We start from the raw sequence: 14,258 nt of genomic DNA on the forward strand, positions 1-14,258 counted from the left end.
TCAATATATTCCCTCAATTTCCGACCCCCCCTTGTTTTAATATTATTATAACATTATAATAAATGAATTAAACAGATTCTCTAGATCACCTTTAAAGTAGACTAAAAGAACTCCCAAGCAACCACACCACTTTATCCGCGAGGCAGGGAGGCCCCGCCCTTTCCACGCCACGCCACGCCACCAGACTCCGCCCCATTCTAACGCGACGTGCCAGCATGCCGCGCCCCCTCCGCCCGGAGGCACCGCTCCAGCGAGGGCGCAATAGCATCAGGCCCCACCCCTTTCCGCCGCCAGGTCACCTGGGTACGGCGCGAGCTCCTTGCAGGCCCCTCCCCCCAACCAATCGACGAGGCGGCTCCGCCCCGGCAGGAAACGACAGCGGTCTCCATGGTTACCGCTGCCCGATCTCGCGATGCTGGGCTCAGTGGGCGCGCCGGCCGCAGAGCGAGCATGGCAGGCGTGGCGCGCGGAACGGGCTTTGGGCGCTGAGTGGCCGCTCGGGCGCAGCGAGGAGGGACGGTGAGAATGGAGCACATCTCTACGCCCAAGGTAGGACGCTGCTGCTGAGCCCTAACAAGCTCGAGGGGGGAGGGAGAAGGGGGAGCGCGCGGCCGGGCCTGGCCGCTGCTGGCGAGGGGGCGGCTGGGAGTTTGGGTCTCGCGGCTTGCGCGGGAAGGATGCGGATGCGCGAGCCTGCCTGACGTTCTGGAACCATTGTGGTCACGTAGCGGGCGGGCTTTCTTCATCATTTCGTCACAGAGGAAGTCCGTTCTTAGACGCTCAGGTAGTCATTGATGCCAACCTAAGGAAATAGCGAACTTCGCCTCCTCAGACTCGGGAAACGGAAGTCACTCTTGGTTATGCTGTTGACAAACTTGTAACCTTAGAAAGGTATAGTTAATAAATCACAATAAAGTGTAACCTTCTCCATGATAATTCTACATGAACAAATCCACAACATTTCATCCATAGAAGTCACTCCAAATAGTATAAGGAGTAATTGTGCAAAATTACTTGTGTTAGATCTATGAGAATTAAAAAAATATCTCCACAAGTTCTATAAATAAAAAGTTAATAAATATAAAAATATTAATATAAAGTGCTTTTAAAGTGCTCAGACACCAACCAAAAAGTGCAGTTGTACCAATGAACGTACATGCGCTGGTTGTATTGAGGGACCATCATTGCACAGAAGTGTCCCTCATTCTGCCTTCCATTTCAATAAGTAACATAAATATACGAATATATATATAGTATATCAAAAATCACTTATCTGATGTATGTAAAGTGAAGCGAAGGCAGATCAAAACCACAACACAACGCTATGATCTCTTCAATACATTCTTAAATGCTCTTATTAAACCCCGTGTTCTTGTAGAAATGGCCTCCCTTCGACTCGAGTTTCGCAACGGCGGCGTCAGGAAGGGGGCACTACAAACGAAGTGAGGAAAAAATGTGCACCTTAAAAGTATATTAATATTTTTATATTTATTAACTGTTTATTGATAGAACTTGTGGAGATATTTTTTAATCCATAGACGTCAGCCAGCCAGATAATAGAAGAACTCTACTCTTCCTAGTTTCATTTAAGTCATTTTTCTGCCCTAAAAAGTTTGGCACCTTGTGCACTTGTCCTTTTCTCCCAGCATTGGTCCAACCCAGCTATACACCTTTTTTGAGCATTTGAGTAGTTTTATTCTTCTGAAGGTGCTTTTAGGGTTTTGCTCTTTGGACGCCTTTTACTAAGCTGTAGTAGGGCATTAACGCATGGAATAGTGCGTGCTAGATGCTAACGCCAGCATTGAGCTGCGTTAGTTCTAGTTGCATAGCGCGCACTAATCTGCATGCACTAAAAACGCTAGCACACCTTAGTAAAAGGAGCCCTTAGTGATGCCTCTGCTCCTTTTTCTTTTGGTAGTAAACTATAGTGTTCAATAACATCTGTATGGGTCAAGCAAACAACGGAGTAGTGACAACTCAGAGAGGAGGACTCTGATGCCAAAAAGAGGGTGGCTTTTTATAAATCTAAAAGTGGAATAAGGATGTGATATCGCATCAGGTTGTATCCTAATTTTAATTGTCATATATCTTTTGATATTAAAAAATAAGTAATGATAAAATACATTAGTTACAACATTTTTTGGGCTCTATGGTAGAGGTTTTTGTTATAATCTTTCATTCCTGAAATTTTATTTTGTGTGTGTGCATATAGGTGATAACCATATATGAATTCAGTGTGGGTTAGGTTGTTTTTTGTTTGTTTTGTAACAATTCATACGAGGTTTGACAATTAAGTTTGCAAACTCGCCTCGTTTGGCAGAACTGTACAAACAACTTGGTAAAGTTTCATAATCTTGGTATATCAGTGTCTCACAGCTGTGTTCTTGTCAACGTGTGGTGGTGGCTTGCTGAGTGACGTTCATTATTGTTGCGTGTCGACGTGTGGTGCTGGCGGCTTGCTGAATGACGACGTTCATTATTGTTGTGTGTCGACGTGTGGTGCTAGCGGCTTGCTGAATGACGACGTTCATTATTGTGTGTCGACGTGTGGTGCCGGCGACTTGCTGAGTGACGACTTTCATTATTGTTGCGTGTCGACATGCGCTGTCGTGAGAAAGTTGGCATTTGAATTACAGCAATGAACAAACATTACATTTTTTGCTAAACTTGGCAAGAGTGGCAGTGAAATCAGGGACATGTTAGTCCAAGTTTATGGGGATAATACCATGAAGAAAACAGCAGTGTACAAATGGATTAAATGTTTTTCTGAGCGGAGAGAAAGCTTCACTGATGAAGAAAGGTCAGGGCGGCCAGTAACGAGCAGAACTGATGAAAACATTGTAAAAATTTGTTGAATTGTGCACCAAAATAGTCATCCAGTTGACTGTGAGAAGCATAGCAGACAAAGTAAACATTGTTAGAGAAACAGGAAAATCTTAACTGAAAATCTTATCATGACATAAGGTGTGTGCAAAAATGGTCCCAAAGGAACTCACCATTGAACAAAAGCAAAGGTAAGTCAAAGTTTGCGAAGACCTTTTGGAGAGGCAAGACAATGTTTTGGACCATGTTATCACTGGTGATGAAACATGGGTGTACCAATACGACCCTGAAACAGAGCGTCAAAGTGCACAATGGAAGTCGGCCAATTCCCCACCATCAAAAAAGTTCTGCCAGTCCAAATCAAGAGTCAAAATGATGTTGCTAACCTTTTTTTGATATCAGAGAGATTGTTCATTATGAATTTGTTCCAACTGGACAAACAGTTAACCAAGTTACTATTTGTAAATGCTGAAAAGGCTGCGTGAAAAAGTTAGAAGAAAACGACCCAAACTTTTCGCCAACAACTCCATGGCTCTTGCATCAATCACCACAATGCACCAGCTCATACAGCACTGTCTGTGAGGGAGTTTTTAGCCAGATAATAAACACCTGTATTGGAACACCCTCCCTGCTAACCTGATCTGGCACCCAATGACTTTTTTTTCTTTAACCGAAGATAAAGGAAATATTAAAAGGAAGACATTTTAATGACATCAAGGGTAATATAATGACCGCTCTGGTTGGCATTCCAGAAAGAGTTCCAAAATTGCTTTGAAGGGTGGACTAGGCGCTGGCGTCGGTGCATAGCTTCTCAAGGGGTGTACTTCTGAGGTGACCGTAGTGATATTCAGCAGTGAGGTATGTAGCACTTTTCTAGGATGAGTTCACAAACTTAATTGTCAGACCTTGTATGTTTAGTTTTGACTTGATGAGGCAGGCTGTTTAGGTTAAAGTGACCTTGTTGGGTTGTCATTTCATATTCAATGTAGTCCTTGTTCTCCATTTGGATTGTTAAAAAGCTATCATTTATGGATCTCCTGTGGTGTTAGATTTCCTCTCTGGGTTGTCACTGCTCCTTTGTTCAGTTAACTGTAGACTTTTCCTCTTCCGTATGTCTGTGTTGGTCATTAGGGAAAAGGATTGTGACTGGTATACAGGCAGTCTCCGGGTTAAGAACAAGTTTAGTTTTTAAAGCCATTCTTAAGTTGAATTTGTATGTAACTTGGATCCTGTACAATAATACACAGTCTATAAAAACATTAAAGAAACGGTCCTCAAAATAAAGTACTGTTTGTTTGTTTATTCATTTATATCCCACCCTTACCCAGGGCGGGTTACAAACGTACATACAAAACAATAACATTACATCCACCATCGACAATACATACCCCCATAATACAAAATCACTATGCAAAACTCCCATTATATAAGAAATACAAACCATAAAATACAGAGGTGACCTGCACTTTATTTTCATCTCCTTATTATTAATAACCTTATCTTTCATCTGGCAGAAAAGATTCTGCTTCAACACCTTTTTAAAGTTTTGTATATTCTGCTGCCGTTAAATATACTCGGGAATCTTATTCCATTCTTTAGGCCCTATACAATGGAATATACTGTCTCTAGACACTGTCAGTTTCAGCTGCCTGACCGATGGAATTTGTAACTCCAATTGTTCTGCCGATCAGAGGGGACGTGGTGGAACCCATGGCAGAATGCTCTCGATGAGATGTTAGAGTGCCAGATTGTGCAAACACATTTAGCATTAGCTTAAAGTGAACCCTATCCATCATCCTCAACCAATACAAGCTCACATAGCACTCTGTCACATACTCACGTCTTCCCAGCATAAACAACGTTCTGACCACCGAAGTTTGGGCGGGTCTTTTCCAGATAAGCCCCGCCACTAATGCAAAAAGTGCACGGGCGAAAACTTAAGCCCTGCCACCACTAATGCAAAAAGTGCACGGGCGAAAACTTAAGCCACGCCACCTTATAAATTATTAAACTATTGAAGCCCTCCGAGGAAATTATTCACATGATTTGAATAATGACTCGGAGGGGTTCAAGGGGGGGCAAAGATCCGTTTGGGCTACCTGGAGGGCACCGCACCCCCAGGAGTATCAAATTACAGTAGTCAAGAACCGCAAGAACTGTCGCTTGTAGAACTAAACAGATGAACTGACAGGGCCTAAGTCCATTCATCAGACAAAGTTGAAAGAACACTTTCCATACTACTGCCTGTGCCTGCCCTTTTAATGTAAGCCCCAAGTCTACAAGAACACCCAAGTATTTCACCTCCTACACTACTGGCTCAGTCTCACCCAGCAAATCAAGAGAAACTGGCACATCTGGGCCAAACGACCTCCCAATACACATTGCCCTCATTTTCTAAATGCTTAACTTAAGCCTGCTGCAGACCATCCACATCTTAATTGCAGCTACAACTGACTGCATTCTCAAAACTGCCTCACTGAAATCTTTCTCTACTGGGAAAAAAACCTGAATATTGGCGACGTAAAGTCCAGGGTCACAAGGAGCAGTTTGGATTTGAACCCACAACCTCAGGGTACTTTTGTTTGTTCTCCATCCATCCTGTTCCTCTACATCACCACATCCAACATTTATCCCTCTCATCTCTCTACCCCATGTGTTTGTACCTCATGCCTGTCTCATCACCACGTCCAATATTTCTCTCTCCTTCCATATGCCCAACAAATCTCATCTTTCTTAATTTCTCCATGTTCATCATCTCTTTCCCTCTCACTCAGATACCCATGCCCAATAATTCTCCCTTTTTATTCCTTCCCCCACCCCAGCTTCTTTCCCTCGCTCCCTCCATTCTTTCATCCTATATCCCAAGTTCATGCTCCCCTCCCTTGTTCCCTCCATTCTTCCATCTTATGTCCCAAGTTCATGCTCCCCTCCCTTGCTCCCTCCATTCTTCCATCCTATGTCCCAAGTTCATGCTCCCCTCCATCGCTCCCTCCATTCTTCCATCCTATGTCCCAAGTTCATGCTTCCCTCCCTCACTCCCTCCATTCTTCCATCTTATGTCCCAAGTTCATGCTCCCCTCCCTCCATTCTTCCATCCTATGTCCCAAGTTCATGCACCCCTCCCTCGCTCCCTCCATTCTTCCATCCTATGTCCCAAGTTTGTTCTTATTCCCTTCCTTCTGTATTCCAACACGACCCTGCTCCCTTCCCGTGCCAATGCAACCCTGCTCCTCTGTCTCAACGTGCCCCTTGTTGTCCTTCCTGGCCTCTGTTCTGTATCCTAAATTTGTGCCTCCCTCCCGCCCGCAGGTGTTTACTTCCTCTGGATGGCTTCCTCTTCCCTGCCACACTTCTCTTCACAAAGCCGTGGCCATGGTTCCTACATGCAGTCTGTGGCTGACCTGGAAGCCTTCTCTCTGATGTCAGAGGGAAGGTATCTAGTTAGCTGCATGCAGGAGCCGCAGCTGGCAGCTTTGTGAAGAGAAGTGTGGCTGGGAGGAGGGAGCCGGCCAGAGGAACTAAACATGTGCGGGAGGGAGGCACAAATATGGGACGCAGAACAGAAGGAGGGAAGGAATGCAAGGTGCGCATTGGAACTCTGAAGGAAGGAGGAGGGTCGCATTGAGACAGGAAGTGAGGAAGAGGCCGCACATTGGCACAGGAAAGGAGAGGCAGAACCCTGGTTCATAAGTACGAGGTTCTTAACTTGGGGATTGTCTGTACTGCCTTTTTGTAGTTATATAACCACACTCAAAGCAGATTCCATATGGGTATTTCAAACATTTTCTCTATCTGTCTTGGTGAGCTCACAATCTATCTAATGTCATTAGAACCTTCAAAATAATCTATATATCTATACTTTATGTTCTTGTAACAGTTTTTCTTTTTTATAGTGTACATAAAATTGAAGCCTCACAATGATATGAGACTAGAAAGAGCATCTTGAAAGGAAACTAAATGTAAAAAAGAGCCTCTTTTATTTGAAGTTAATAATGGAACGCCTGTTTTGCTTTCAAAGTCTACAAAAGTTAACCATGATGTGTTTTATGTCAGGGTCAGAGTAGATTAAAAAAAAGTTGGTTTTGCTGCAGAAACCAATTCCTTGGCAAACTCAAAACAATTTGAATGGTTTAGTTTGAGTGTAATTGCTTATCCAGCAGGTTTTTCATTAATCATCATATCCAACTAAAGTACTGTAGGGTTTCTAGTCTTCATGCTGAGTAATTCTAGCAATGATCAACCCGAATAAGTACAGTATAACCCTGCTGCTCTCCTCATTCTATTCCTTTGCACTACTTGGGCTTTGACTTGATACTTGTAGAACAGGTAGAAAAATAATGCCCAGTTCAACCTAAGGCAGTAGTCAAAAATAAAACAAATCAGAATTATTACATTGGTAATCTTAACGATAACATCTAGTTATCTTTTTTGAAAAGCATGCATATGTCACATTGCATGGTTTTTGATCTTTAAACAAAATGAAATATTACATAGAAATATGGTGGCAGATAAAGGCCAAATGGCCAATCTAGTCTGCCCATCCGCAGTAACCAGGAAAATGAGTAAATTTAAATACCGTAACTTGGTTCCTTCAATAAATAAGGTAATCTACCACCATATCACAATATAAAAAAGCAATTGTCCCCTTAGTTTCTCAGTCAACCAGTTGATCAAAATAATTGATAAATAGATTCAGCTGATTGAAAGTCCTGTTGAATCTAACCATAAGAGTGAAGTTGCCACAAAGTTTCTACAAAAACAATGGCATGATCAACAATTTATTGTCATCTCTTCTGGGTTACAAAGCCATTCCTAATGCCCTGGAATTCCAATGAATCACAACGAGAGCCATCATCTCCAGATGGAGAAGACTTGGAACAGGGATGAATCTTTCTAGGAATGACCAGGCTGCCAGAATTACTCCAAGGGTGCATCCACAAAGCATCTGGGACATTAGAAAACATTCTAGAAGAAAAATCCAAAGAATTGCAGGCATTTGTAGCCTCGGTTAAGGTCTGCGGTCTTACTGTGGAGTCAAGAAAGGGAATAGGGCACATCAGTGCTAGTCATTCATTTGCAAAAAAAAAAAAATGCACCTGGATGATTCTATGGATTTTCTTGGCATCCCTCCCACAATCTGTCACTTAACACCTATCATATGACAAGGAGGACCACATCCTCATCTTGCCTTCTAGCAGCACGCCACATGGTTCAAATCAGTATTCAGGCCTAGGAGGAGTATGGGGGGGTTGATGTTCATCTGTTCACTTCCTCTCCTTGCTGCATGGGGGGGAGGGGGAGAGGTGATACAAGAGCCAATATTTTAATTAAGTTAGTTAGTTTCCTATCCCATCCTCCCCAAAGAGCTCAGGATGGGTTCCAGGTTAACATACATAATATACAGTTAACAGGTTACAATTTGTCATCATTACAGTACAAGTTTTACAACACATACTAGGGATCTAATACCAATATCCATAATATACAGTTTACAGGTAAAATCTGTCATAGTTACAGTGGAAGGTTCTTCAATACAAGTTTTTTGCATTAGCCTTCTCATGTGAGTAATTCTGTGGAAATTCTGCATTGTGCAGTGGTGCAGAATTCCCTAAGGGGTTTCATTTTAATACGAGCAAGCCTTGAGTGATATGTAAAGCCAAACACTTATTTGTACTGCCAGAGACAATCTGCAGCCCCAAGATGCATAGAAATAGGTTAAAAGGAAAGTTCTGGCTAGTTCTTCCTGTCCTTTTCAGCTTTAGTTCATTTGAAAATGGATCTTTACTTTGGCTTCATATACAGCTACCGTGTGTGTGTGGGTCACAGACTAAAAATCTCTCTAGAATACAGTATTTGAGTTTCCAAAGCTCAGTCAGATATGTTTGTTTAATTTAAAACTTGATATACTGCCTTTCAAATAAAATCAAAGTGGATCGGCCATCATGTTTCTAAGAAAGGAACTATAACAACTTCAGAATAGCTAAGGCAAAGAAAAGATTAAGAGAGAAAGAGACAACAGAAAAAAAGGACAGGCTAAATAATAAGTTGAAGCAAAGAAGAGAATCTGCTAGTCCTGGGTCGTGACCCCAGTTGGGAATTCCTGGATAAAAAGATGGGCCTTCACAAGGGCTTGAAATTTAGGATAGGACTGTTCTAAGCAAATATCAGAAGAGGAGAATTCCAATGGAGAAGCAAGCCAAATGACATGGACAGGAGATTGAGACGATGTCATGACATTGTAACTTTCTCCCCTGCCTGTCCAGCAGTCCTTATGTGCCTCAAATTAAAAGCTGAGTTTTAGGGCTCCTTTTACTAAGGTGTGCTAGCGTTTTTAGCGCACGCAGCAGATTAGCACGTGCTAACCCCGCGCTACGCGGCTAAAACTAACGCCAGCTCAATGCTGGTGTTAGCGTCTAGGGCGCGGGGCATTGTAGCGCACGCTATTCTATGCGTTAATGCCCTAACGCCGCTTAGTAAAAGGAGCCCTTAGTGCTGAACTCAGATTTCCTGTATGGTGGTCCAGCAAGATTTTGCTATTTTTCATTAACTACTTAGAAGTTAAAGTAAATAGGTTGCTCACAGTGTATTGAATGATCTTATTTGTCACCTGGTATTTATAACTATTCATTAGCACACACAGAGCATCCTGTTTACATGAACAGCTTTAAATATATTCAAATAACATTGTTTGCATAATGTTCAAAAGTAAAGTGAGGTTTGAAATTTACAGCTATAGAAAATGTGTGAAAACAGCAGAATGATTTGAAATCCAGACCATAGCTTTATGAAGGTTTCATTTCCTGACAAGAAGGATGGAACAATGCTTATGAGAAAAGACTAAAGGGATAAGGGCTCTTCAGGTTACTACTTCTACTATTAATTATTTTCTATAACGCTACCAGACGTAGAGAAGGGGGGAGGAGATATGACAGATCAGGGGCAAGCAGGCGGGCAACCTTAGACCTCAAGGGCCATAAGCCAGTCTGGTTTTCAGGATTTCCCAAAGTACATAAGAACATAAGAATTGCTGCTGCTGGGTCAGACCAGTGGTCCATCATGCCCAGCAGTCCGCTCCCGTGGCAACCCCTAGGTCAAAGACCTGTGCCCCAACCGAGACCAGCCCTACCTGTGTACGCTCCAGTTCAGCAGGAACTCGTATAACTTTGTCTTGAATCCCTGGAGGGTGTTTTCCCCTTTAACAGCCTCCGGAAGAGCGTTCCAGTTTTCTACCACTCTCTGGGTGAAGAAGAACTTCCTTACGTTTGTATGGAATCTATCCCCTTTTAACTTTAGAGAGTACCCTCTCGTTCTCTCTACCTTGGAGAGGGTGAACAACCTGTCTTTATCTACTAAGTCTATTTCCTTCATTATCTTGAACGTTTCAATCATGTCCCCTTTCAGTCTCCTCTTTTCAAGGGAGAAGAGGCTCAGTTTCTCTAATCTTTCGCTGTATGGCAACTCCTCCAGCCCCTTAACCATCTTAGTCACTCTTCTCTGGGCCCTTTCGAGTAGTACCATGTCCTCCTTCAAGTACGGTGACCAGTGCTGGACGCAGTACTCCAGGTGGGGTCGCACCATGGCCCAGTACAGAGGCATGATAACCTTCTCCGATCTTTTCGTGATCCCCTTCTTAATCATTCCAAGCATTCTGTTCACCTTTTTCGCTGCCGCTGCGCATTGGGCGGATGGCTTCATTGACTTGTCAACCAGTACTCCCAAATCTCTTTCCTGAGGGGGGTCTCTCCAAGTACTGCACCAGACATTCTGTATTTGTGTACAAGATTTTTGTTACCAACATGCATCACCTTACGAAGTAATATGTATGAGATCTAGTTATATGTACTGCCTCCATTGTATGCAATTAGATCTCATGCATATTCATTGGGGAAATCCTGGAAAACTAGGACTGTGTTTAACCCCCATTGTTTACCCATCCTACTTTGCTCAGATTACTTGATTACAGAATCTGGCCCTAAGTGCTGTTGCAAAGAAAGGAATCTAATGAGTGTGCAGTAAATGTCAAACAACAAAATCCAAAACAAACTGCAGGATTGATGTACTTGAGGCAGGAACTTTATTTTAGCCAATAAAACATTGTTTTGTAGTGGTCCACTTTGTTTAGAAACAAGGACCTGACCAGGGCTGTGGAGTCGGAGTCGAGGAGTCAGAGTCAGAGGAAATTTCGGGTACCTGGAGTCGGAGTCAGAAGTACAAAAAACTGAGGAGTCTGAGTCGGAACATTTATCTACCGACTCCATTTTTGAACTTGGCATACCAATCACCAGCGATTCTTTCAGCTATAGCACCCACTATATACACAGCACAAATGTTGCGAGCAGCTTCTGCGGCCTTAGAACCTTGATTAAAAGCAAAAAGAAGGTGGTGTCGAAAATGCTCATTTCTCTCAAATTGACATTCCATTTTAACGATCTGAAAATTAACCAGTGCTGTGGAGTCGGAGTCGAGGAGTCGGAGGAAATTTTGGGTACCTGGAATCTGAGTCGGAGTCTGAAGTACAAAAAACTGAGGAGTCGGAGTCGGAACATTTATCTACCGACTCCACAGCCCTGGACCTGACACGGTCTCTGTTTCGATTAACACATCTTCTTCAGAGGTCCTATTGTCAAATACGATGATGTTACTAATTGCAAAAGTGTAAGAACTGTATTATTAGATAAGGGTGTGAGTGAAGTTGAACTGAGGTGAACACAAAGTTTGAATTTATTGTGCAAGCTGCGGAAGATGTGTTAATCGAAACACTGACCACTACAAAACAACATTTTATTGACTAAAAGTTCCCGCATCAAGTACTGGTACATCAATCCTAAGTGCTGTTACACATATAGCTGCAAGTTTGTGCCAATAAACTCCAATGAGCTCCTAATTTAACAATTAAGCTACATGTGGAATCTGTGTGTGCAGTTTTGCTTTCTAAGCGTGAAAATGGGTGCACAAGATTATAGAATTAGGACAATGCTCCAAGTGAGGTCTGAGCAGTATTTTGCTGGTCATGCCATCGTGCAGCCTACCTTCCTTCTGGCTTTGCTCACCATCTTGTCATACCTGGTTTTCTACCTCTACTATATCTCAGAAAATTGCTGCTTCAACCCAGTTTGACATTTGTTGTTTGATTTAACAACATAAAGTAGTGGTGTGTTGTTGGGTTTTTGTTTTTTTTAAATATACCATGGAAGTGGCTGGAAACAGATAGGTATAATCTTGAATGTGTTGACTCCAAAGGCCTGTCGTTTTAAGACCTTTTTAGACAGGACTTTGGAGTATCAAGCTGGGAAGATGAACTCTTGGCTAAGTACGATGATTGTTCAATCTAATTCTTACTTCACATTTAGGAAATCATTAAAGACCTATTTATTTGACAAATAAGAATATTAATTTTGATATATTTAGATGAGGTGTTTTGTTTCTATTCTTATTATCATAGTATGCTTTAATTTTTTAATACTTTTTAATATTGTACTTGAATGTTTTAAACAATTGTATTAACTTTTATTATATAATTTTAGACCGTACATAGATAGTGTGTTCTATGAAACTATATCATGTGCTGAAATGTCTCGGTATTTTTCTGTTGTGAACCGCCCAGAACTACTGGTTGGGCGTATACAAGAAAATAAATTATTATATTATTATTATAAAACAAAAAGGTGATATCCAAACTAACTGCAGGTAAAAGTCAAAAGGAAAAACTACAGATGTGATGTACAACTAATCTTTATTCCAAAAGATTCAATGTAGCATTCCAAAAAAGTAAAATAAAAACAAATATAAAAAAGGATCCTCAGGTGTGAGTCCACTTCTTCCTCAGGGATCCGGAATGTGATGTGACTGACCAGAGAACCCGATGAATCAAATGAAGCCTGTAAGGCGTGTGAATCCTCTGATCCGGCAGATGCACTAAGTGCTGGCGGACATCGAAACTGCATCTGACGGATCAGAGGATTCACACGCCTTACAGGCTTCATCAGGTTCTCTGGGTAGTCACATCACATTCCGGACCCCTGAGGAAGGAGTGTTTTCCGAAACACGGACCGTGTCAGGTACACCTGAGGATCCTTTTTTATATTTGGTTTGATTTTATTTTTTTGAATGCTACATTGAATCTTTTGGAATAAAGATTAGTTTTATACCTTGTACATCACATCTGCAGTTTTTTCTTTAGACTTTAAGAACATAAGAAGTTGCCTCCACTGGGTCAGACCGAGGTCCATCTCGCCCAGCGGTCCGCTCCCGCGGCGGCCCATCAGGTCTGCGACCTGTGAAGTGGTTTCTGACTACTTTTATAACCTACCTCAAGTTCTATCTGTACCCCTCTATCCCTTTATCCTCCAGGAACCTATCCAAACCCTTCTTTAAGGTGTGCATAGTCTTCTTATCAGATGTGGTAGTAGAAGCCAAGAGACTTTTTTTCTTCTGCTCAAATAAATTCAGCTGCAGAACCTGTAATCTGAGTTTAATCCCTTGACTTGCAGATACAAAAGTGGAATGCAGAATACAGTATTTCTTGAGAATTATACATTTCTTTGGACTCTCTTTTTTGATTTGGTAGTTTCTCCTTCCTCCTCTGGAATTCCAACTCGAACAGAACCGGTTAATGTCATGAGCTTTTATATAAAGCTGGGTTCTTCCCCCACCCAACCCCAACTGCGAGCTTCTGGCAAAGGGCATACATGAGTCATTACAGAACCTGGCACATCTGCATTCTCAGCCAGCCACTAGATGTCCCTTTTGCAAGCTGGTTGGAACTTTTCCAGAGGGAGACTGAATGCTGCTTGTACAATATTATCAGTAAACTCTCAAGCAGCTTTAGACTTGGAAATTAATCAGTGGCCTTGCACACAGTAGGGTCATGAAGTCGGTGGATCAGCCCTAGATTTGCCTTACAGAAATGTGAGACTGTGATCCTTGGCCTTCCAGTGCTTTATAACATTTGTTTTGACATATACCGGTAATAGAAGTCCATGGCTCTTTGTGTTGGTAGCTGAACCTTAGGTTATGAGATTCTCATCCTGTTTTTCCAGCTCCACTTTCTGAACCTCTGAGTTCTGTTTTGGGAAAAAGTAGAAGTGTAAGAAACCATTTTAATTCTCCATAATCTACATTCAGTTCAGACTTGCTGTCGGCATTCCCAGGTCCCTTGGCTCCCTAATGTTTTTCTTGAGCAAGCCAACTTTTTTTGAGCAGCTTCTTATATTTTCCAATCTAGGAAAATAAAGGTGTACTTGGCTGCCATTAATTTAAAATGCCCCTTGTTCAGTCAGCTAGTAGGATGGAACATAATGCTATAGGGTGCTTTCTTTATCTATATATAGTGCATTAAATGTTTACAGGTGAATTAAAATAAATGACGACAGATAAGATCCAATTGTGTGGTCACCAGGAGTCAGCCTGACTCCAGGGCATATCTGAACCTCTAA

The 14,258-nt window shown here is 42.1% G+C and overlaps 1 protein-coding gene across 3 annotated transcripts in view; it reads left to right on the forward strand.

The window, feature by feature from the left end:
- Window positions 1-401: 401 nt before the first annotated feature.
- Window positions 402-14,258, forward strand: part of MTMR8 (myotubularin related protein 8) — a 105,833-nt gene continuing 91,976 nt past the window's right edge. For all 3 annotated transcript variants that reach the window (XM_033944627.1, XM_033944628.1, XM_033944629.1), the window contains exon 1: window positions 402-549. In XM_033944627.1, coding sequence (XP_033800518.1) covers window positions 526-549 — 24 coding nt within the window. In that variant the 5' untranslated portion in view covers window positions 402-525. The remainder of the gene's footprint in view (window positions 550-14,258) is intronic.

The sequence above is a fragment of the Geotrypetes seraphini genome, chromosome 5 (genome assembly GCF_902459505.1).
Source record: "Geotrypetes seraphini chromosome 5, aGeoSer1.1, whole genome shotgun sequence".
NCBI lineage: Eukaryota > Metazoa > Chordata > Amphibia > Gymnophiona > Dermophiidae > Geotrypetes > Geotrypetes seraphini.